Genomic DNA, 25,403 nt, shown 5'->3' on the forward strand with positions numbered 1-25,403 from the left:
CCTGATGATGGAATTATTCTGCCATCTTAGCTGACACAGGGCATCTCTGCCTTGTTCATGCTGTTCTTTACCTTTTAGTTTCCTCAAAACCAGACCCTCCTATGCAGAAATACTTTGCAACTCACCGATTTCTTGTTTGGTTGGCTGCTGTCATAGCCAGTGGTAACATCTCTGACATGTAATATATTGTAATTTCCACAACATTTGGGATAAGACTGAGGGCCATTGAAGTTCCGAAGTCTCTCAAATATCCTTTTGATCGTAGGAGGGTCATAGCACAAGAAATAGGAAGTCTTGGATATGTGATATCCATACCTACAAGCAGATGGACATTTTCAGTTACAAAATTCAGAAGTTTTTGGCACATTTGGTATCTAAAGAAAGCCCCTGGTTGGAAAAGCAGCAACAGAAAAAGAATTCAGTTCTCAGAGCTGTGGGAACAGGTATTTATAGGCAAATGTTTGGACTCTGAAGCAGATTTTGCTGCATTACTCAGATCATCTTGAGCTATTTTTAAATTAAAGCAAAGTTTTCAGCCCCCAAAGAAATAAAAGCTAACCATTTGGGTAAGTGCAGCCTTGGTGGCCCTCAAAAAATGGATATCCAGTGTCATTCCCCCAACCAAAAACTGACTGCCAGAGCCATGTGGCAGCTACAAGGAAGGTGGCTGATTATTCCATCCAAGTTAAAACCACCATCCCAAATCACACCTAATGCTCACTAGGAACAACCACTACATTTGCACACTGAAATTTAAGTTGTTCTTCACCATATTCCACCCACTTCTACTCCTATAGAGACCCTTCTCCACAGCTTAAAAATCAGGTGTGACTGAGAGAGGAATCCTGTTTGTTATCCCTGTCATTTTGATCCACCTGCACAGAGTTGTTTTGGCTACAGTTTGCACAGGACAGAGCAAAACCCTGAGTACCATGGAGAGATAAAAGCTGATCATCCTTTGTGCTTCCTCACTCCAGGTTTCTAAAGGTCACAGTGTCTTCCTGCTGGGCTGGCAGGAAAAGGAATGACATCCATGATACTGCTCTGTGCTGTAAGTTCTGTTAAAGTACAGGAATTTCTGCTGATGATCTGGGCTCACCTCAGTACCTGGCTTAATTCTGGCATACGTGATCTTCATTTTATTGCTGGGATTGTGTCTGTAGCTCTTGTACACACACCCTTCCTTTCACCTCTGCTCTGTTACAGATCCCAGCATGGGATAAAACAATTCCCAGCACGTGTTCAAGGGGAAATGGGAAGTGTTTAAAGACACCACAACTAAGATATGGCTCCCATTCAAACATAAGAGAAGTACCACAGCAGGAATCAAACTAGAAAAAACAGTTTGCCCTGGTAGATCCACATGCAAAATTTCACTATTTATTGCAGAAATACAATAGAAAGGGTCTCTTCAGTCCTTGGTATTCACAGAATCCATAGAAATTCATAGATACAGAGTGGTTTGGGTTGGAAGGGATGTTGAAGATCATTCAGTTCCAAGCCTCTGCCATGGGCAGGGACACCTTCCACTAGCCCAGGTTGCTCCAGCCTGGCCTTGGACAACTTCCAAGGATGGGACAGGCACAGCTTCTCTGGGCAACCTTTGCCAGGGCCTCCCCACCCTCATAGCCAAGAAGCCATTCCCCCCTTGTCCTGTCCCTCCATCCCTTGTCCAAAGTCTCTCTCCAGCTCTCCTGGAGCCCCTTTAGGTACAGTGGAATCTGCACTAGTGATGGACCGTAATCCATAATACATCAAAAAACCCAATTTACAATGAGAAAACATTCAGAGGACACATTAAAAATATTTATTAGATTATTCCCACTCTAAAATAGTTAAGTAGAACATACTAATGAAGAATACAACTCACATTTCATATATCTCAACAAGTTTCTGTGCCAGTGTGAGGTTCTGGCCCTCCAGGTACGTTGCCATTTCAGCAATGACCACAGCAGCACTTACACCATCTTTATCCAACACTGATGTGCCACACATAAAGCCTAGAAATAAATAAAAAAAAAATTGATAAATTATTACACTGATTTCCTTGATTAGGTTTTAACCTTTTATCCTGTAAAAGAAAATTGGCCAGTACACATAAGTTGGTTTATTACTGCATATGCAGGGGAAATCTAATTAACTTGGGGGTTATAGGGCTGGAAAGATCCGTGCTGTAGTCAATTAATTCCAGATTGATAACATCTGCTCCCTGGGGAGTTCTGTCATAGTGCAGTGCTAAACAAATACAAACACAGCCATGAACCAGTGCTGCACAAAGCTTCCTTCTTCCTGAAGGGATGCACCAGCAAGATCCTAACTCCTTATGGTTAAAAGCTTGAATTTTAGGAATAGAACTGGCAGGGACACCCCCCCTCTTCAGTGTGTGCTTCATTTTCAGATATTCTGAGAGAAATTATTTGCCCCCACATTCTGAGGGAAACTACTGTCCCAGAAAGCTTCCATTTATCCCAAGAAATGGAGAACTCCTACAGCAAACGTTCACAAGACAGTTCTCTACAGGTAGGTGGTGTCTGAAGATCAGCAAAGTGCTCAAGGTAAGGTCAGCAGGAACATTTACACACCTCCATAAGGTATTTAATGCTATTCCTGCCACAGCTGGATCCCTCACACGCTGTTCTGAGGGAGGGGATGGATACAGCTCCCAAAAGAACTGGTGTGGTGGGTGGCACAAGTCACCTCCCACTTCCACATGGCCACTGGTAATAAGTCCTCACTGAGAGGACTTGTAAGGTATTAAACTGATTAAGAACAGATCCTGTGCTTTGTCTCAGCTAAGAAGCCACAAAACAACTGGAGTTTGGCTTTGGAATCTCAGGACTTTCAAGCTGTAAAAGAACATGTTTGTATCCAAAGTACAACACCAGAATCAGAGGGTCATATGTAAGTAATTTACTATAGTAGTTGGCAAGTTGAGTTGAGGAGAGCAAAATATCAGTACCAGTAACTACAAGGAAAAAAATAAAGTACTTTTTGGGTGATTTGTTTCATAACTAAGGTCAGTCCTTTCTAATCACACTCCCCCCCCAGTTCTCAACATTTTACAGGGATATTAACAAGCCTACCAATAGACTCTTCGAATGCAAAGAGAACTTCTTTCCCATTATCCAGGAGATTTTTTACTCTGCTTCCAATCCATTTGAAACCGGGGAGCGTTTCCTAAAACAGGAAAAGAAATAGTGCTTAAAAAACCCCATTTTCAATTAAGTTTTAAGTCTAAGAAGGTAAAGCCACTATTCCTTCACTTAAGACTCAAAAAGCACACAAAGGGAAAAAAAAAACATATTGTGAATTTTAGGGTCAATGGGAAAGTCTGCTGCAGTCAAAATGCTAAAGCTTAAAGACATTTTTCTGATTTTCTTGAAGTAATTTCTCTAAATTTAAATCTAATTAATTGACAAAAAGAATAGAGACAGCAAAGAAACAGCAGACAGGTAATCACTTCAGTTTAGATTATGAATTTAAGGCAAAGAGTTGCTGGATAGCATTTTCCTAGTGGATACTCAACTAGGACATGAGTATCTAATCAAGGAGTAAACGTGTTTGAGAGACTGTGGTTCTCTAAGGTCACATCTTCTGTGGTGCTTATCAGATGAGACAACATTATTCAAAAGGAAAAGCTACAGAAATATAAACAACCATTTCAGGTGATGGGAAGGAAAAGCACTGCTTTTTTTTGGTAAGTCACTCAAAAGCAGTCAAAAAGCTTAGAAACAGTCTTGATGAGAAGGAAAGTACAAAGAGGGGAAGTTTTTACAGGAGACCAAGGGGCCTTAGCTTCCCCCCCCCCCCCCACAGTCAAATACATCCCTTTCCAGAAAAAGGCCAGTATTTTACTGAGATAATGAAATCCACTACAAGGAACTGAGATTCAACCTGATTAAGCTTATCTGGCCAGTCACTCAAAATGGTTTTCACAGTTGCTTTCAATTTTAAATTCCTCATTGTTTGCCAAAATATTTATTCCTATAGCACACAGCTCTAATTAAAACATGGATTAAACAAGACCTGGACTTTTGTATGTTTGTGCTAAGCTTTAAGGCACTTGCTCCTCTTCTGGCAAAGATCCAACAGCCTCAGAAATCAGACTTAATCCTTGAATGCAGGAACTAAAATAAACTGTCAGTCTGTGGGGTATCCATTTTCTTTTTTAGCAAATTCTTAATGAAGCTACATTAAAGAACTGAATGTAAGAGTTCCTGTGTCTGTCACAACTTGAAGTAAAACCCAATTAAAAACCCTACTGGGACCTGAAGGAACATTGTGTGACCTCAAAATGCTTATTAAAAATCCATCAGCATTTTGTAGTGAACACAGCAGGCTGCACAAGCTTTCATCCTCACACAGAAGAATTTCTCTCTAGGAAAATAACCATGGCAAAGGCATTTATCTGTAATTTAGGTGTTAATCTGAACTGCCTGTTAATGCAGCTTTGCTTAAGTTGATTTCACAGTCTGCAAGCTGTGACATGCACTGAGGATGCTGCAGCAGATGAAATCAGGCTTGTCTGGGTAAAAACATTCTCCATAGGTTGAAATGCACCAAAATTCCAGGCAAAAAGAGCGGGAGTAATTTACTTTTCATGTCATGAAATCACAGGTAGGGTTTAGACAGGGAACATGGCAATCAGACCTTACCCTGCCAAGACATCACAGAACCCAGGCTTACCTCAAAGTGAAATCCCTCTTTAAGGGCAATTGCTCTCAAAATTTTTGAGGAGACTGTGGTGGCCAACATGTAAACATTCCTCACATCAGCATCTTGGGAGCAGTTCTCCTTCCAGCGGGAAAACATCCACCACCCGAACAGAGCTGCCAGCTCATTGCCAGTGAACACCTTCCAGCAGCCACTGCGGAGAGCAGAGGGAGATGTAAGAGCTCTCCCAGGTTTCCCAGGAGCATCCACTCAGGGGGAAGAGGTTTTCTGCAGCCACTGGGACAACAGGGATCTGAGCACACCACTGACAAGCTGCTCTAGACAAAGCCACCGGACCAACAGGACTCCACACTCATCACATCGCGAGGATTTACAAGCCCAGAGGATTCTGTCAGCAAAGATACCACAGAGTATCCTCACTGTGAGCCTTAACACAGCTCAGCTTTTCTGGATTTATCCACCAGCAGCAGAGCTGGCTAGAACTGATTCATACAGAGCAGTCTATGCCATCTATACACTGCAGTCAGGCAATGCCTGCACAACTCTTACTTACACGGGCAGAATTGGGGCCTGTTAGTGGAAAAAAAATAGTTTCTATTCAATATGGACAAGCAGGGAAAACAAAAAAATCTCACACCCCAACAAAAAGCCCACAACACTTAACTGTGCCAAGGCAGGTTTGCCCAATATAAATGAAAAAACAGTAACAAGGAGATTTTACCGCCTTTAGTAACCACTCAGTTTTCAGTTGAGCTTCATCTGGCCATTTACAACAGTAAGTATTTAATCTAATCTTTGAGTTATTAACTGATTTTATTCAAGATGCAGTTGGAGCTACACCAAAATACGTAACTAGGAGGAAAAACACCCAAATAGCTAAGTCACAAAGGAAAGAAAGAGAGATAAAAGGTCCCATCACTTACTTTTCCTGCTGTTCTGCCACTGCCAGTCTATCTGCATCTGGATCAGTGGCCACTACTACTTTAGCATTTTCTTTCTCTGCAAGCCTCAGTGACAATTCCTGATGGGAGAAGGAGAGGGTAAAAAATGTAAAAATATAAAATAAGAGCAAATAACCACAGCCTTCCTACTTACATCTAACACGATGAAAGAGAAATCCCATAATGGACTTCCCAGTGCATCAATAGAGCTGAAATCCAGGTTCTCCCAGTCCCCTTCCCCATTTTGTTTTTTTCCCCTCCACAGAAATCTGATGAAGTAAAAACCAAAATACCAGCACAGACTCTCCCTCTTCAGGATTGGGGCATTTGACAGTAGAGAAGTCTGGGTCTGGATCTTTTTGCTCAGGTACTGGAATGGGGGGCTGGAAGCCAAAGGCTTTGAAAGCCAACTGCACGTAGTCGTGTCCAACTCCATGGAAAGAGGTATGAACAAACTTCAAACTCGTTTGCACGTTTAGCTCCCTGAGGAGGAAAACAACATTTCTGTAAGATTTGGGTCATTTAACAGGACTATTTCCATGAGGGAAAGCAAAAGAAAATGCAGCCCCACCATGTACTACTCTGCTGCTCTCTGCATTAATTTCAAAGACGGAAGGAGTGAAAAGTGCTTATTTGGACTTTCACCAGAAATTGCTGGTTTAAAGCTTCCCCTGGAAAATGAAGTATTTACCTTCTGCTGAATTGGATTAAAGTCTCCCAAGAATGAACTGCTGATTTCTACATCAAACTCAAGCTCCGCCACCACCTTAAAGATGTTACTCTGGTTCTACTCCGCCTGTCATTCATCCTCCTCCTTTCAGTCTTGTTTTCTGCCTCACTTAAACTTGAATTTCCTCACCTCTATTTCATACACCTAAACCACACCTCTACTCTGAATTTCTGGACTCTTTGAGCATATTCCTTTGTATGAAATAGGATTAAACCATTTTGCTGAAGATAAAGCTAAAACTAAGGATGGTGATTTTACTAATTTACTGACAGAGAAGACACTGAAGTCTGTCTGCAGTCAGTTTTCCCACACATAGCCCAGAGCTTACTTAAAAACATAATTTAAGCACATTTTGCTTTATACAATACCTATGATAACAGATCTTTTTCAGGTCCTCCATGTAGCAGTCACATATTTTCTTCAGAGGATCCTGCCTAAGGGGACTGGTGTCCACTAGATTTTCATTCCAAGAGCCATTCCATGGTTCAACACACTCTTCTATACATTTTATAATTTCTTTGTCATGAGGAGAAGTGATCTGTGCTCCATTTTCCCAATAAACCTGATGGAAGTTGAAAGAAAACAAGACAGTTTATTCACAAAAGATTATTAATTTGATAAATTACTTTAACTATAGGACTTTACATACTTTGTTTTTTCAAATGATACAGAAAATTCAGCATCTGACTGGTTTGATTCTCAAGAGCCATTTGGAAATACTTACAATGAACTTTTGAATTCATGATTTCAGTTCTATAATGATAAAACCACCCAGCAAAACCACCTGTTTTAAAAAACAAAGCTGGTATTTAACTATTATGACTGAAATATCAGGATGTGAGAAACCAGAGCTGGGCATTTACACCTGAGATTGGTGGACAAAGTGTAAGAGAAGAAAAATGTCACCTTCTCCATGGTTTGGCATTCCTTTGGTAAAAGAAACACGACTTGCTTTTGAACCCAGAGCAGAAGAGATAAGCAGAGTGCCAAGGTATGTGTTTTTCCATGGCTGAACAACTGTAATCTTTCAGCTGGGAACACTATCAAACCCTGAACTATGAGAGTCTTTGCTGAAGAATTATTTAGATGCCAGTTTTCCCACACTTGGCTGAGATCACAGTGCAGACTTTCGGCTCAGAGAATCTGCCTCTGTTTTCTTGTCAGTTTGTCACATTTGGTTCAAATTGTCCAGAACCTGCTGAATTCACAGAAGAAACTGTGAAAGATGAAACAGTTCTTGCAAAAGACCAGGAAAACCCACAGTATCCTGACAAAAGTGCTGTGTACCAGACATACACATAAAAGCTTCTTGAGAAATGAAGCACCTGGAAAACTGATGTGGTTTCTTTCCTTATTCTGAGCAAAAGCAAGGGCTGGTGCAGTACTTTACAACTTGTTCCAGGGAAGACAAGTGCAGGAGTTCTCCCTGTGCACAGGAGGATTGGTTTTCCCAACTTTGCCATCACTCACTGACCTGTTATGAAGCTTCTGGAGCGCTCAGCTTAGTTAAACTTGAGAGTTTAGTTCAGACTCTTATAAAGTTTAGAAATTAAATACTGTTACAATAGTGCATGAGCAGCACTTGCTGTTGTGGATGGTATTGCTGCCCCCAGCTTTCAAAGTGAAGCCACCCACACCTCCAACACCCAGACAAACACCCTGACAGGGAACAGCACATTAAGTTTTATTAGTCAACTTTTAAACTGTTCCCATCTTCAGCACAGTCACACTGTGTGCACTAATTCACCTCAGTTCTAGCTCAGTTTTAAACTAACTTTTTACTTCTAAGAAGTGAACACAAATTGCTGAAGCATTTCTTCAGCTGCTGATCAGGCTCCAGGGAACGTCACGACAGATTTTGCTCACCACACACAGCCAGTGTGGTCTCATGTTCTCGCTGCAGGACAGTAGTTCAGGTTATAGAAGGATGAATTATTTTAAATAATTTATCTTCTAATGCACACCTATGTGTGCTCCCAAAAAAGCCTCTTTACGTTGAGGGTGGGGAAGCCCTGGCACAGGCTGCCCCAAAGAAGCTGTGGCTGCCCCTGGATCCCTGGAAGTGTCTAAAACCAGGCTGGAACCTGGTCTAAGGGGAAGGTGTCCCTGCCCATGGCAGGGGTTGGAATGAGATGATCTTCAAGGTCTTTTCCAACCCAAACCATTCTGTGGTTCCACAATAAGCCAAAATGGGAATAATGGAACTCCACAAGCTTTACCTTGTATCCATTGTCCTCCTTCCTGTTGTGGGACGCTGTGATCATCACTCCAGCCACAGCTCCGAGCTGCTTCACAGCATAGGGCTACAAAGGAAACCCAGAAACGTCCATTTACCCAAGAGTTCTGCCACACACATCATATTAGGACAGTTATGCAACAGGATGCTACAGAAGTGGCTTTTCACGTTGCACCAGCTTATCTGGAAAATGTATAAATGAACACTCATCACTGTCTCCTGTAGCCAGTAACAAAAGTTTGTCCTATTCTGCTGCATAAAAACATTATTCTTTTTATCAGTTACATAAATGCAATAGTTAATTGGCCAACTAAAATCTATGCTCAGATTACATGAGCACTTCAGAGACACAGGCTGAAGCAGAAAGAAGGAATTCACCAAAAGGCTTAAAAATCAAATTAAAGGTATTCCCAGCATTTCAGTCCTCGCCTCAAAACAAGATCTACATCTTGTGGAACAGAAACAAGGATTTTAAAATCCTGCAAGAAAAAAGCTGCTGTGACTAGAAGAGACAGCTCTGTTTCTGAGATATTAAAAGCAGAGGCACAGAAGAATTCAGTGATATTTTTACAGCCTCCTTGAAGGGCCAAGTACACTGAACAGCCTCTATTTTCCCATTTAAATAACAATTTAGGAGGCAAATCGCTGGTTCATGTTTTTAGTAAACTCAAATATGGAAGAGAAGGTGACTCACCACAAAGGGTGTGGGGACATAGGTAGAGAAGAAGTACACAGGGACATCTTTGGCCAGCAGCACTGCTGCAGTGAGCTTTGCAAGCCTAACAACAGGAAAACCAAAATATTCAGTCAATCCAACTCCCCACAGCAACGCAGTAACCTGATGGCATTCCTGTCACCTCCAGACAATTGTTTCTCCAATCCCTCCATTGCTTTTTGGCTTAATCTTCAGTCTATCACCCAAATAAACCAGTGATACCAAACACAAAGATACAGAACCTACTGGAGGGACACTTGTCCTTCACTCAAGGAGAGAACCAACTTCCCAGAAAGTCTGAAGGACCAGATGTCTGCAACAGCAGGTTTGGAAAAGGATTTTGTATCCCACACAATGCTTGTTCAGCAGCTTCAGACAATATCCATGAAACCTATTCCTAAAATATCCATCTGCAAAGCAACTCACTCTTATTCCAGAATGTTTAGAAATAGCAACAGCACCCATGGTTTTAAAACCTTGACTTTACTATAAGCTGGATAAAGTGCTGGAAAAGCACTGCTCCCATTGGAAACCCCCTTTCTGGGGAGGTTCAGTTTGATTTCAGCACTGCTGTCACTCTGTGTCACCCCAAGGGGACACAAGAAACATGCAGCTGAGAACTGATCCTGGGACAGATTTGAATTCCAGGCTTTGTGTGGCTAAAAAGGAATGTTATTCTTACACTTCCCCATTTTTAAGCTGTGCATAAACCTTCACAATTTGGATTTGCAAACACTGTAACAACAGGTGAGTTTAAACCCCTTAAGCCCAAGCCTGGTGGATAACGGGCCACACACATCGAGGCCCAAGGGAAAGGAGAGGCACAATTCCAGGGAAAGGAGAAACTCTTGGAAGACAGTCACTACACTCTGTGCTCTGTCATACCAAGAACTTTTACATCCCCAAAATATGCAGTGCTGACAAAGATAATATTAAAAAAGAGAAACAACTTTGTTAATTATTGTAGTTAATTGCTGTAACTAACTACTCATTACCTAAATACTAATTAGCTAACTAATTAGGTTGGGGTTTTGTAAGGAATGCCATTATCACATGTTTTTTGCTCCTGGAATGACAAGGGATTAAGATTCCTCATAGAACTCAGAAAGTTATCTCCCCTTTTGTTACAAAGGGCACAATTTGACATCACTGAAATTTAAATTTTAAGCATTCCAGGTCAAATATTCCCGAAGTGAAAATACACTGGATTACAGGTGGCTGCAGGTGGATTTCCCCCCCCCAAACAAGCTTAAATCAGGTGCAAAATACAAAAGAATGACAGTGTTAGAAGCACAGTAACACTTACTGATTTCAAGCTAAATGTTAATATTCTGAATTTACCTTCACATTCAAATTTTTCTCCAGGCATATCAACTTCAACATCTGCCTCATGTTCTTGTGCACTTACACTTGTAAATTCTTTGGAGTGACCAGCCTTACACTCCACATTTCTGGCAAACTGGTACCATAAAGAATTTATTTCCAGCCTCTCTTCACTACTATTTAAATGAACTAAAGGAGGGGGAAGAGAGTGCCCAGTTCATCACAAAAAATGCTGATAGAACAGAAAGCATTCAAAGCCACAATTTCATTTCTAGTCTTGCAAATGTAATCAATACTCATACTTCTTACTGCTGCAGTTGCTGGTGACCTGACCTCGTGTGTCATATCCAACAACAAAGCCTCTCTGCTTAAAGTCTGAAAAATTCCTCTCAAGATACTTGTAGATCCCCTGGAAAGAGAAAAAAAACACAACAAGGGAAAAATAAGAATTAGCACACAAACATTAAAGATGATCTTTCACAGAAGATGGATAATGTCAGTAGGCAAAATACAGCTCAAAAACCTCAATAATGATATTCACAAGAGCAGCAGTGATTTTTCCCCAGTGTTCACTGAAAGGAAGCAACCAGAGAAACAGCTGTGGGAAATAAAAGTGGTACAAAAGTAAATCCTCAGGCAGCAAACACTTGTTTTCAATTTATACTGTGCTTTTATTTATTCAAACTATGTTCTTAAAGGCTCAATTGGAAAAAAAAAAAATCCGTTTTTTGGGAGTCCATCTACTCAGCCAATATAAGGTTTGTGCCAGTCTGGTCTTTGTTCTTGAGCTCACAGCACAAGTCAAGACACCTTTTCAACACTGTTTTCAAAGTGTTAGTCCTAAATTTGCCTTAAAAATCATGGAATGGTTTGCACTGGAAGGGACTTTTAAAGATCTTGTGCTCCAGTTTCACCTCCCCTGTGGCCTCAACATCCATTCACCTCCCAGTTAGAGTCTCTCTGGAGATCCATCACAGAAACAACCCAGGGCAGATCAGCAGTTTTAGATAAAAAGATGGAAGCACTATTGTTAATGGAAGTTTCCAGAGGCTACAGTTCACTACAGTCAGACAACAGCACTGGGAACTTAACCCTAAAAACGCTGCCTTTCACAGGGTACAAGTTGTCTCTTGGTAGCAGTGAGGGTGTTTTGTACTAGAATTCAACAGATTTTCCCCCCCACCAGTATTAAATGCAATTCTTTGAGATGTTTTGATCTGGATCTGACTCTCCCTCAGCTGCTCCCAGTGCTCCAGACCCTTCCCCAGCTCCGTTCCCTTCCCTGGACTCTAAAAGGATGCGTTTCAAAGCAGGACCAAAAGAGTACTGGCATCTCTTTGGAGAATTGCTTCAGCTGCAGATGTTGAAGGATTCACAGAGAGAAAAGCTTTAAAATAAATATAAAGATAAAAACTTTAAAAGAAATAAAGTTTTAGAATAGTGACGGGACTGGAGGGTGTGCTATGGCACAACCACCAGCCCAAGTCACACAGAGGAATGGGGAAAGCATGTTTAAATTTGAGTTGAACACACTGAATAATGTGTAGAGAAATAAGCAGCAGATTTCTTATCAACAGATCCCTTGTTCAGACTCCCAGTACTTGGATGTCAGAGCACACTGCACAATTTTGTCTGAACTAGTCCCTCAAACATCAAGAACTGCATAAAAAGACAATTTATGGAAGAAACAGGATTTTAGACAAACCAGTCCTAGTTAGAAACAGCAAACAAGGGCATATAAAGTATTCAGAAGCAGCACAGACAGAGTTGAGACAGAACAATTAATACTCCTGTCCACAGCCAGTGCATTACAAACCACTCTGGACAGATGGAAAGCTGCTGCACATGGTTTCTATTTCACATCCAACTCCCAGGGGCTTTCCCTGGAACTTTCTAGCAAGTCTGGGCACCTCAAGGATTCTGCACATCCAATGTGTTCCTCGCCCCTTCCTTACTTCCTAACAACCACCACCAGAGCTGTTGGGTTTTTGGCTCTCAGGCCCACACCCTCATGCTGCTCCCAGCTTTCCATTCCCTCATTCCTCGAACACAGGGGAATGGATTTGTTTTTGCTGTAAAGGAACAGCCTGTGCTGCTCCTTTCAGCAGATTAGATCTTCTGTATTTTCTCATCCCCAGGATTTCTGCCCAAGCATTTTTGGCAGCTATTTGGTGCCACCACAATCCAGGTAACACTCTCAAGGCCGAGATTTTTTTCTCAAGATTTTTTCCTAGGAAATCCTCTTAAACCAGCTTCTCTGTTTGACAGGAATCAAAGATTCCATGTGAATAAACCCAGGAACATCTTTACTTTCTGCCAAGGAGCAGTTTGCTTAAAATTAACAAAATCCCTTAAGCTCAGCCAGAGACCCCCACAGCTAAAGTTAACCCAGTCCTACTGGACTTGTTTACTGTCCAAATACCTCTATTAAAGCTGCAGAAAATGAAAGTAAATAAGTAAATGTCAGTGAGAGGGAGTGTAGAGTCTCTCCACTGTTTGAACCCTCCGCTGGAGTTCACACCATCCTCCCTTTCCCTGAGGGCACTGAGTAACTCCAGCACCTCTGGGGATAAGTCCTCTCTTGACTAAGTTTCTCAGTGTAAAGAATTTGTTTCCTTTTAACAAGACTCAGGTTTTGACAGTGTCCCTTGTTATTAAGTTCCTAATACTTCTAAATGAGAACCATGTACATCTTGTGGTGACAATGACTTATTAGCAGGTGTCAGCACACAAGTGTGTAACCCCCTCAGATCTACACCAAAATTCACTGGAGTATCACAATTCCCCATCCCACTGCACAGTTCAGGTGATTTCCAGATATAAAATACACGGAAAACAACAAGTGTGCATCTACAGCCATGTTTTAATTAATCCTCTTGCAAGCCCAGCCCCTTATGCTCAAGTGCAAAAGAAGTGAGGGAAAAGTGATGCTGTCAATGAGATGAAAAGATTTCTGCTTGGTGAAATCAAGAGAGCTACCAACAGCTTCATGAAATCCTGTATTTACAGTTTTTCAACTATTACCCTTAGGTTTGCTTTTACAGCAACAGGAATCTCCTTGTGCAAAGGTGGTTTTGTCACTGTAGAAGCCAGTGACAGGTTTCTAACCCATTAATAAAACCATCTGGACATCATTAAAAAGCACAAAAGAAGCAATACTTGAGCAGGAAAATTAGGGCTTTACATGCAGGTTATGTACCTACAGTTTTCAGGAGAGTCCAAAGCAGCTGCTGGATATTCTGTACCTTCCTGGATCAGACTTTTCATAATATCAGTATAACCAAATCAAGATCAAATGAAGGGCACAGCATATGATTAAGGGTGTGAATTCACTACAGTTTCTTTTAATTGAAGGAAATGTTAATTACACTCAAGTCTGCTGTTTAGTCATTTATCCCTGTCCCAGGTAAAGACAAATACAGAGAGACAGGGCTGCCCATTTTCAGACTAAGCTCAGCAAAACTGTTCCTGCTATTAAACTTCTGACACAGAGTGCTCAAACAAAGACTAAACCCTACACAGTTTACTTCAAAACCAAGTTCTAATCCACTTCCCAGAGGCTGCTTTTCCTAACTTGATATCTGGCTTCAATAAACAACTAAAAATAGCAGCTCTACAGAGGGAGTGAACAGACACAAACCCAGTCTGCTGCTCTCAAAAAACCAGTAATTCCCATGAAACTGAGCTTGCCCTCCCACTCCCTGCCAGGCAAAGGGAAACTTTTCCCTTTCTGCCAAGAATGTGGATCAGTCAGCAGAGCCACGCTCAGCCACGCTCCCGGGAGCCCAGGAGCACAAAGGCACCACAAGCTGCAAATCCAACAGGCTGCACAGGCCAAGGAGTAAAAGGACTCTTACAAACTTCCTCTGCATGAGTAAGAGCTTTACTCTGCTTCAAAGAGAAGTGGACTTGTTTAAATCAGCCCAGTTACTTTTAACCATTTCACCACTGGTGACAAAGTGATAGTTTTTAAACTGCTTTTTTTTCCTTAATCTCTTCGGTTTGTTCCCACTGCATCCACAGGGACCACCTGGGCCACAGCAGTAAGTTTTGTTCATACTATTAGAGCATTTCTGAATGGCAGATGAGTTTGGCAGGACCTTCTGGTTGTAAATCAACTGAAACAGCTCCTCAAAAGAATCTAAACCATGGTTCAGGGCAGTGAGGAGTCTCTCCCACCACTCTACCCCCCGGGGCAATGATACTAGTCACAACTCCACAGCTGCCTCTATATCCAGATCTTCAACTCCATGTACCAGTTCTTTTGCACCAGCACCAAGCAGAGCCTGACCCCTGGCAGAGGAGCAGGAATTAGGGTTGAAGCCCCCCTGGACAGAGCTCTACCCCACAAGCACAGACCTTCCCCAACAACACTAATAACTACCAAAAGGGCAGCGTCTTGGTTTAACCCCGGGCAAGAGATGTGTCTGAGTTCCAAGATCTCCCTATCTATTCAAATCAAGAAGTCCATCCCAAAATACTCCAAAATTCAAAGAACTAGTCCTCAAAGAGATCACATGACAATGTTTTCCTGGAAAAAAAAAAATCCCATGATATCTGTAACCCAATGCACAAAAATTAAATCACCGATAAATCAGGAATCACCAACACCTCCAATCCAACATGTAACACTAGATTTGTAGTTTGAGACCTTTAAAGTTCATATCTTAAATTACTTTCTTGTCTACTTAAAAGAGTAGAAAGAGCCACATGCAGAGCTACAGTAACTCTAGGCCACTTAACCAACTATCTAACCCAGGTGGTGGGAAGCATAACCAGTAATATTGGAAAGATTCCCCAAAAGCTAAACAATTCCCAATACAGATCTCCAGTCAGCCTACTTTGCTTTCTCATCTGAATTCCTCTGTATTTGCTCAGTAAAATCTGCTATTTTTGTGTGGTTATTCACAACTGGGGCTAAAAATGAAAGACAAGGTTTGTTTGGGGGTAGCTTTGCTTTTTGGGGTTTTCTTGTTGCTTTTTCATTTAGCTTTTTAAAATATGACAGCTAATGATTCCCAACTACAGAGTAGTTTAGCAGACTAACTACTGGCCAAATTCCAGTGGAAGTGATTAGAACTGCCTCCTAGAATATGCAGTTAAACCTCCACAAGCTACTTAATTCCCTTTCAGCACTAAACACTTCACATGCTACCAACCCAGCTGTTGAACAGCTGCTGCATTCCAGCCTCTGCTTGTGTTCCAGTGGGACACTGGGACCAAATCCTTCCTGAGGAGCCACTGAGCCCTCTCCCAACACGTGTCCAGCTCACCTGTGTTGACTGGATCACTGTGAGGTCGTTGATGTAGCAGAATCCTGCTCCCATGGCCGAGCGGAGCCCGGCGGTGCCGAAGCTCAGCCGGCAGCACAGACGATCCCGTAGCTCCTTGTGCTTCCCATCCTGCAACAAGCTCTCAATCTGTTCCTTTGTTTTCTGATTCTGCAAAAGAAGATTAAGGCCTTCATTTAGTGCTTGAAATCAGGAACTGAACTATATGCACTCCTTGGTTTTAGGTAATTCCAAGTGCAAGTTCTTCCTATTCTATAAAATACCTGTGCACCAACTGGCCTTCACTCATTTTTATCACGTTCCCTTTCCCATCTCATCCTTATTAATAAAAGACTCCAGAGCTCTTGCTCTGGAAACTGATATGTTTGTCTGGTCATTAATACACCTTCCAGCTACACAAAGCCTGTGAGTGACGAGCACAGAGACTTTGGAACCGGTTTTTCCAAGGCGGGTAATGCAATTCAATCTTTCATCTGTGCTGCTGGAAGACAGACAAATCTGAGCTGCAGAGCAATGTTTCCTTCCTCCCCACCCACAGGAAAGGTCTGTGAAGAGGCACAGTAAAATCATGGAATCACAGGACCATTTGGGTTGGGATGGGCATTTCCACCCTTGTGCCACGGGCAGGGACACCTTCCACCGCACCACATTGCTCCAAGCCCCATTCCACTCTACACAGGATGGATTCTTATCCAGTGATCCCTCTGTTCATTCAGGCTTTTCCTAAACTTCCATAACAGCTAAAAACTTCCAAGTGTACAAACTGCACGTTGTACACACCCAGCTATTTGTTCTCCATAGTTATTCAAGCAACATTGAACTCACTCGATCACCAGAAAACCCACACCCAGGTCAGACAAGACACTTCCCAGATCCTACACACACAGTGTAGGAGGAGGCAATGGATACACAGCTGGAAAAAAAACGACTCCAGAAGTATAAAACACAGCTCAGGTGGCACAAGTGCTTCTCCAAAGCAGGGTCCCAAGGAAGGGTTAAAAAAGGCAAATGGAATCTGCAGGGCAAGAGTGAAGCACCCCTGACATTTAAAGTAGAGGTCAGCCAGCTCCAGCAGCACCAAGACACCCAGCTCTGCACAGAGAGGGGGAACTTCTTCAGGAGGATTGGGAAAATGCTGGGAAAAGCACAGAGATAGGAGCTGCACACACTCACCAGGAGAAAAAACACACAGTAAAGCTCGTTGAAAAATCTGAAATTATTTCTGCAGCTTGGTAACAGATCCTGAACACCAGATATGTGAATTTAAGATAAATCTTCATTCCTTTGTGCCTTAAAATAAAAGCCATTATTGTCCATGCTCTTGGATGGCTCAGCAACTAAAGCAAAACACTGCTAGCAACCCAGCTAAAGCCAGGCCTAAAAAGAAACTAAAACAATGGGGCACAACAAATATTGAACCACAGGAGTGAAGGTTTCTCTTTTAGCTGCTCACAGGCAGCCAACCAGAAAACAAATGACTGACCTGAAAAGAGTCTAAGTAATGAAAAACCTCATTTCACACTATCATATTACATGGTTTTGCTTTAAAATCAGGTTATTAAATTACATGGCATCTTTGATAGCTTTTCAGGATACACTGCACTGCTTCCCTGTAAAAACAGAATAAAAATTGCACATTGCAGGCTTTATGGAGCTTTGCAAAACTGAGGCAAGACCTCCCTGAAGCAACAAAGCACAAAGGTTTATTTTACAAACAGATTAAAAAGCATTTTTGAGTGAAGCTATTCCATTTATTTCCTAAGGAATAAAAATGAGCCAGCCAAAATAGCACCCAAATAACATGTTAATTTCCTCAGTTAAGCTAAAGTTTGATAAAAAGAAGACGAAAAAAATAAAATGACAAGTGAAAACCTCCAATCTTTTCGTAGATGATCTGAAACTCCTGGGCCAACAGAAAGAGGGCATTTTACAAGATTTGGCATAAATTCAGATGTGCTGATGATCAGTGTCATGCTCTGGGTTACACGTTCAGTAGCATTGGAAGCCTGACCTCCAAACAGGTTATCCCAACCTGGCACAATCCCTACTGCTTTCACTCTTCCCAGCTTGTCTTTTTTTTTCCAAGTTGGAGTTTCAAAGCCCATTGGCTTAGTTTCTTGCAACATCCTGTCTGGGTATGAGCAGCATTTACCACCCTGGGAATTTTGAAAACAGCTTCCGCTGCTGACATTTAACCCGACTGCAAATCTGGGGAGAAAAAAAAAACACCAACAAACAAAGCAGGATTTTCTGCTGGTTTGCTTTGCAGTTATGAAATCAAGTCATAAAACTGAAGGTCTCACAGCGGCTTTTATGAGGGTTCATTTTTCTGAGTGTAACAGTTGATGGAATCACTCAGGCTGGAAAAGCCCTCTAAGATGATGGAGTCCAACCATGGACAACCAAGGCCTCCACTGACCCACGTCCCCAAGTGCCACATCCACACAGCTTTTAAATCCCTCTAGGGATGGGGACTCTACCCCTGCCCTGGGCAGGACAACCCTTTTGGAGAAGAAATTTCCCCTAATATCCAACCTAAACCTCCCCTGGCACAACTTGAGGCCCTTCCCTCTTCTCCTGTTACTTAGGTAAGCAAAAGAAGTTCCTTAGAGATTTTAGACTCCAGTCCTTGGATGACTTTTAATATCCTTAAAAAAAAAACAAAACCGCAACATAAAACAACCTAGATCTTCCTGTCTTAAGCAAAAATAAACTAGGCTGTTGGATACAAAAATAGTCATTCCTTATAAAAAAAAAAAAAAAGCAATGCTCTAAGATACCCCTGAATGCCCAGTGGCTCCAACAAAGCAACTGAAATTCTCATGGATTTAGTGGTCTGAAGAGTAAACAGGTTTTTAGGGAGACACAGACCCTTCAAAGCCCTGAGCCCCACACTGCTACTGGTTTTCCAAGGATTTTTTACTGGTGGAAAAAGCATCTGGCAGAGAGCAGAGTCCTTGGAGTCCACAGGGACCAGGCTTCCAAAGGAGAAAAGAGAAAGGAAGAGGGAGGCTCTGCTGCCATACAGCTTCCCAAGAACCTGCCCAGAGCCCCCACAGCACAGGGACCCACCCCCTGCACACACATTATAAATACAAATATAAGAGAATACACAAACAGAAATACACATAGCAATAGATAAAACTATTTGTAAGTATGTATATTTCTATATATATTGGTCTAAGTAATACCAATATTTATACATATGTGTGTATATATTTATATATCATATATATAAGTATATCAATATACATATGTATAAATATATAAAGGCATCTACAGATATGTGTAACTATAAATGTATATAAAAATACATGTAAATATGCAAACAATATTCAAGTAAACATATAAATGGATGTATAAATATGTATATATCTATATATGAATGTATAAACAAATAAAATTATAATATAAATATGTGTAGATACAAATATGTAATAAAATATATAAATACATTAAAATATTATAATATTATATATGTATGTATTTATAACATTTATATCTATATCACAGAATCTGCTGAGTTGGAAGGGACCCACAAGGATCATCGAGTTCAACCCCTGGCCCTGCACAGGATCATCATGAAGAATCACACCATGTGCCCAAGAGTATTAAATATATATATATTAAAAATATATAAAATATATTAAAAATTAAAAATCTGAATAAATAAAAATGATATATACCTATAAAGATACACCTATAAAGGTCAGTGGGAGGACAAGGCAGCAATCAAGAGCCAACAGATGCCATCCCTCCTGCTCCCAGAGCACAAGGGGTCCTGCCCTTGCCTGTGCAAGGAGGTGGCAGATAAGGGGACAGGGGCAGGAGGGCCCTGGGAGGAGCTCGTGGTACCTGACCATGCCCTGCTGGGGCCAGAAAAGGGTTAGGGTTAGAGGGGCCTTTGGCTGGGGTTTGGACTAGAGGTGGCTTTGTGGCTGTGGCTCTGACAGGGGATTCCTCCTCCTCAAGCACAGCCCGTCCTCACTGGATTTACCTGGGTGTCCCTCTCTGCTGGTCCTTTCCCCAGCCCTGGACTCTCCCCCTCAGCAGCAGCTCTGCCCTCACCTAATTCTCAACCTGGCAGCACCCAAAACATGCTGTGAGTGCCCTCAGACACCTCAACCCACCACTTGAGGATGTAAACTCGTTAAACATTTTTAATTTTTCAGTAGCTTTGAGGCCATTCAACACCTGGGAAGTGAAGAGCAACCAGAGCCCAGGCAACGTTTTCCCATCCCATTCCAAGCAGACTCTTTCACTCACACAAATACCAGAAAAAAAGAGACAGTTCTGTATCATGTTTCTCCTGTAAAATTATTCCACTAATACATACACAAGCCACCTCTAAGAAGTCAGCACTGCCTCCCCATAAAATGTGGTTTTGCCTGCTACCTGGGCTGTTTCTGACTCCAGTTCTCAGACAGGAACTTTACAAAGCCTATGTCAGTGGTGCTCCAGAGTTAGGAGGAGTGGTCCTCCTCTTCTAAGAGGCTATTAAGGCTTCTAAAAAGAAGGAAGGGGGCTGAGCCTGCTGGCAATGTCAGATATACTTTAAGCAACTACTTATAAAAATTTACTGCCAGCATCAGAATCACAACCTGCAGGAGACCAACGTGGCTGCTGAGGCTCTGCAACATCAACACTCTTCAGAAAGGATGGAGGTTTTATTAAAAAAAATAAATATCTTCTCTACCAAATTCAGTGTTATGCTCCTACATTTTCAGTTTTCCACTTGCCTTCTGAGGCAGAAGCACACTTTTTTTTTGTAGCTCATCAGGATACAAAATTGGAAACAACTGGAGAATTAAAGACAAGGGCATCAGCTGAGTATTTCTTATAGGTTCTTTCACTCCCAATCACATTAATCCTGTGTACTTAGTGCCAGAGTTAGGTTTCACAGCTAATACCCTGTCAAATAAGTGGCAATTCACTACCCTCAGCCATCATCATTTTTTATTTTGCAGGCACTTTTAGCCTGGGAGAAGGGAAAAATGGTCTCAAGTTTGCTTAGAATTCAGTTAATTTGACAGCCACAAATTAAGTCCATCAAGCTTTGCCAGCCTTTGGTTTTTAAGCAGCAATTAAGCTTTTTTTTCCAAATAAAATCAGGTTCAGTCCCTCAGAACACACCAGAGTATCTGTAGGAATTCCTAGTGCAGAGAAAGGGAACATTACCCATCGCATAGCTAATCACCTTCATTACACAGATAAGACCAGCAGTGGCACCTACATCAAGTTGTCATTTATAATTTCTTAGAAACTGTTATGTTCTCATTTCTTGTTAAGAAAGAAATGTTTTTCTAGTGAGCAACCTCGCCACCATTTTTATGGGAAAATCAGTCAAGTAACTGCACCACTTCTTATCTTGGCCCAACACAAAACAAGAAACAAACAAAAAAACCCCAAACCTCTTAGAACTGCCTTTTTTTACACTCATTTCCGCACTCTTTAACTAAACTAGACTGAAAATATACAAGGGAAGTCTTAATGCTCAAGTCTTGTTTCTAATACCTGAAAGTCACCGTAGAAACACTGACCAGGGATGCCCTTTCCTGCCTCCACAGTTTATTTATCAACCAATATAGACAGCAATGCCACCAAGTGCAAGTTCCAAAACTATCCTGATGGATTTCAGGGAGTTTAATGTCTTAGAGAAGGTACTAAAGCACAAAATTTGTGTTATTTCAGAGCTCACTCCATTCCAAGTTGCTCCCAGTAACATCAGTTGTACCAACAAGTTTCTGCCCCAGTCAGTCAAAATCAGCTATTTCAGTAATTCATAACTTTATCATTTATGTTTTAACATTAGAACTTGCAGTGCACACGTGTAGTTACAATGGATTTTTCAGGGGCCCATTCCTAGACTTGATTTTCCCATTTTTACTCTTAAAAACTTGACTTAAAAAACTTATTAAGGAAAAACACTACAAGTCAAATGACTGGAGAAAGTTACTGGTCTAACACACAAGTCCATTTCCTGTTGAAAGGCATCTCAAAAGCCACAAAAATTAAAAGAACACTGAGGGACACCCCAAAAGCACCTCAAAACCAACCAAGCCATCTTATGAGTAAGGAATGAGCTCTCCCAGCTACACCTGAGACAATGACACCGAGTCCATGAAATAAAATAAGGTAAAATTGAGCAAAATGAGTCCAATAGAATGAGTGCAGTGAACAGGACCTGCACAAACAGCTGCTGGAGGGCTAATTCCAGTTTTTCCCCCCAGGGGATGTTCTAACGGTACTTCTGTGACAGCCAAAGCATCCCCTTCTCCCAGGCACATCCACCACCATCCAGGAGCAGTCTGGGAACAAAGACCACAATCCAGACTCCTTTAGGAGACTCCAAAGTACAACAGGGCAATTGGGAAGTGGATGAAAGGCACAAAAAGTAGAACAATGACCGATTGTTCACACAGTTTACCAAAGAGAACCGAACAAAAGCCGTGTGGCTTTGTGCCTCCAAGACAAAAAGCAAACGCACAGCAATTAAGGAGAGGGAATGGGAAAGCAGGGAGAATGCCAGGAGCATTAATGGAGATGCTGGTGAGAAGGGGAGGAGAGCGGAGAGATCATCACAGGGTCAGGTTTCCCCCAACGCCCCAGCCCACCACCAGCACATCCAAACCACAGAGGACAACGAGCACGGCTCTGGCAATTAATTACTGCGAGCAATTTTCAATTAAGTCACAGGACAAAAGCCTCCCACAGCTGGGAATGCGGTGCATAGATTTTCCCTTGATCAGAGGCATCAAAAAAATCCCTGAGACTCAGGAAGCAGGGGGTGGGAAGGGAGGGAGGCACAGGCAGCTCCTCGTGAAGTTGGATAAGCAATAAATCTCCAAGGCCTCATTTCCCATGAAATACAAGGCCATTGGACCAATAACCCTCCTCATGCCCTATTTCCTGGTTTCTCTTTGCCTTCCCATCCCAAAACACCTTCACCTGGTTTGTTTACAGCCTCTCCAGGGGATTTTGAGTTGTAAAATCTCCCAGCAACTCTCCTGGAAACCTCTAAGTAGTTCCAATTCCCCAAGTTCCCTATAGGAAATTTAATGATTACCACCTAAGGAAGCAGGGCAAACAGGTGCAGTTAAACTGACTCTGCAGTTTGTATTTTATTGCTTATTTATGGCCTTAGAAAGAGCTCTAGAAACGATATTCCACTATTCCTGGTTTTAATCAAAATATTTTCCCCCACTGTAAGTTCTACTTTATAGGAAAAGTACCTAATAATCAGTTAGAAAACCCAAACAACAAAAATCTTGCAAAACACTAACCAGAAATTATCTAAAAAAAAAAAAATTTGCTGGAGCTCAATCTGGGTTATCAAGTATTATCAGCAGTGCCATTTCCCTTTTTCACTCCTTCCCTGCCACTATTCCCGGATATTTTCACAGCAGCAGTTCCAAGAGCAGAAGGTGCAGATGGCAACTGTTAATTCCTGCAAAACTGAAAGGGGAGAGCATATTTCCAAGCAGGAGAGAGCTCATCTGAGAGCCATCAGGTGGGGTGTGCTCTCAGCCCTCCTGCTTTGGTCCTGGCAGGATGAAATTAAAGAGGAAATGGTATAAACACATTGGAAATCACTATCACTAAAGAAACAAAATTAAAAAAAAAATAAAAATCAAGAGATAGAAACCTAAAAAGAAAAAAAAAAAGCCAGGAGATGGAAACCTAAAAAAAAAAAAAAAGGAAAAAAATAAGCCAAAAACCCAAACCACTGGCGTACTGGTAGTTTACCCTCCTCCAAGACGTTCTTTAAAGCACAGGACATCATGGTTGGACAAACCAGCTACAAAAAGACACCCTAAAATAACCCTTACAACAATGAGATAAGCAAAACAACCTCCCACACCACTTTATTTTCATTGCTTTGGATGGTTTAATCTGAATTAATCAAGCTCGCAGTGCTCTTGAAACACCGTGTTGGAGCTGGAAAAGGGATGTGCCAGAATTTGGACCCTCCGTGGCCTGGTTGTTCCCTGGGGAGAGGACGTTAAATTTGGAAAGCTGAGGAAAACGGGCTCAGCGTTTTAAGCCACCCTGGCACCTGGGTTCACCTTGGTCCTTAAGGATGAGCCATCCCTGCGCGGGTACAGCCCCGGGATGGGCGCAGCATCACCCTTCCCGTCTCACAGGTGAGGAATTCCACAGGTAGGATCTGGCCAGATCCAGACGGTATTTTTTTTCCAGCGGCAGGGATGGAGACAAGACCAAACCGCGGGCAGGATGGGATGGAGACGGAATTCCTAAAGGCACATCAGCCCTGGGAGGGTGGGGCAGCCCCCGGGGGGAGTGGGATGGTTTTTTGGGAGAGTCTCCCCTGGTCACCCACCTTGTCCCAGCTCAGCCACTGCCACACCGCCTTGTCCAGCTGCGCGTCCCCGGTGCTGCGGGCCACCAGCACGTTGGAGTTCACGTCCCCGGGGGCTCCGCAGTCGCCCATGGTTGAAAAGGATGAGGAAGGAGTCTCTTCTTCACTTCGCCACGCCCGCGGCGGCACCGAGCATCGCCCGGGAGAGAAGGCAGAAGCAGAGGGAGGAGATGAGCGCTGGGGGGTATCTACTGGGCTGGTTTTTATGCGGGATTAACGGGGAGCGACCGCCCCCTCCACCCTCCTCCTCCTCCTCCTCCGGCCCCGCCCCCAGATACCGCCCAGCACACGCCCCTCCCCCCGCGGGGCATCATGGGAAGTGTAGTTCGAGCGCGGCGGGAAGCCACGGAGGGGAGGGGGTGGGGGTGAGAAGAAACTACAACTCCCATCGGCCCCCGCGCCGCGCGGCGCCTCAGGGAGAAGGGAAGGGCGGGCAGGGCTGAGGGACCCAGGTTCGAGTCCCGCCTTCTGCCTGATGTGGAAAACAGGGGACCGTGTGTCCATCGCTGACCCGCTGAACAGGCACTGCCCGAGGCCTCGGTGATGGATCCGAGGCAAAGCTAAAACCCTCCCTGGTTATGCCCCTCGGGCTGCCCAGAGCATCATCTGTTCCCTCTGAGAGGATAATGGACATGGTGCTGCCCCGCAGGATGAGCTCCTTCCTCAGAAGCGTTTCCAGATGGGCTTCAGGAACAATCCCATTGCCATTAGAAAGAGAGTCATAGCCTGCAGCTCCCCTCCCTTGTCTGCATCGGCTCTAATTGAATTTCCTGGCCTTGAGCAGCAGGGGTAGGGTGACTGTATCCTGCTGAGCATCCTCATCCCAGACAGCATCCCCATCCCACAGAGCATCCTTATCCGAGATAGCATCCTCATCCCACAGAGCATCCTCACCCAGCCTCACATTCTCACAGCAGTTGCCATAGTGACAGCAGGCACTGCAGAGGGACAGAATCATGGAATCACAGAATGCTTTAGGTTGGAAGGGAACTTAAAGCTCATCGAGTTCCAGGCCCTTGCCATGGGCAGGGACACCTTCCACTATCCCATGTTGCTCCAAACTCTGTCCAACCTGGCCTTGGACACTTCCAGGGATGGGGCAGCCACAGCTTC

At 42.8% G+C, this 25,403-nt stretch overlaps 1 protein-coding gene across 2 annotated transcripts in view; it reads right to left on the reverse strand.

Annotated features, from left to right (window-relative positions):
- PGM2L1 (phosphoglucomutase 2 like 1) overlaps nucleotides 1-24,494 on the reverse strand; it is a 29,839-nt gene extending 5,345 nt beyond the window's left edge. Inside the window, exons 1-12 of one of the 2 annotated variants that reach the window (XM_027722672.2) lie at nucleotides 24,252-24,494; nucleotides 15,893-16,060; nucleotides 10,922-11,028; nucleotides 9,276-9,360; nucleotides 8,565-8,648; nucleotides 6,714-6,907; nucleotides 5,909-6,098; nucleotides 5,598-5,695; nucleotides 4,687-4,870; nucleotides 3,084-3,177; nucleotides 1,871-2,000; nucleotides 126-315 (exon numbers count right to left, since the gene is read on the reverse strand). In XM_027722672.2, coding sequence (XP_027578473.1) covers nucleotides 126-315; nucleotides 1,871-2,000; nucleotides 3,084-3,177; nucleotides 4,687-4,870; nucleotides 5,598-5,695; nucleotides 5,909-6,098; nucleotides 6,714-6,907; nucleotides 8,565-8,648; nucleotides 9,276-9,360; nucleotides 10,922-11,028; nucleotides 15,893-16,060; nucleotides 24,252-24,362 — 1,635 coding nt within the window. In that variant the 5' untranslated portion in view covers nucleotides 24,363-24,494. The remainder of the gene's footprint in view (nucleotides 1-125; nucleotides 316-1,870; nucleotides 2,001-3,083; nucleotides 3,178-4,686; nucleotides 4,871-5,597; nucleotides 5,696-5,908; nucleotides 6,099-6,713; nucleotides 6,908-8,564; nucleotides 8,649-9,275; nucleotides 9,361-10,921; nucleotides 11,029-15,892; nucleotides 16,061-24,251) is intronic. The other variant, XM_027722680.2, reaches the window with a different exon arrangement.
- Nucleotides 24,495-25,403: the final 909 nt, after the last annotated feature.

This window comes from Pipra filicauda, unplaced genomic scaffold, assembly GCF_003945595.2.
Source record: "Pipra filicauda isolate LSUMZ 115617 unplaced genomic scaffold, ASM394559v2 scaffold302_size1215360_pilon, whole genome shotgun sequence".
Classification (NCBI taxonomy): Eukaryota; Metazoa; Chordata; class Aves; order Passeriformes; family Pipridae; genus Pipra; species Pipra filicauda.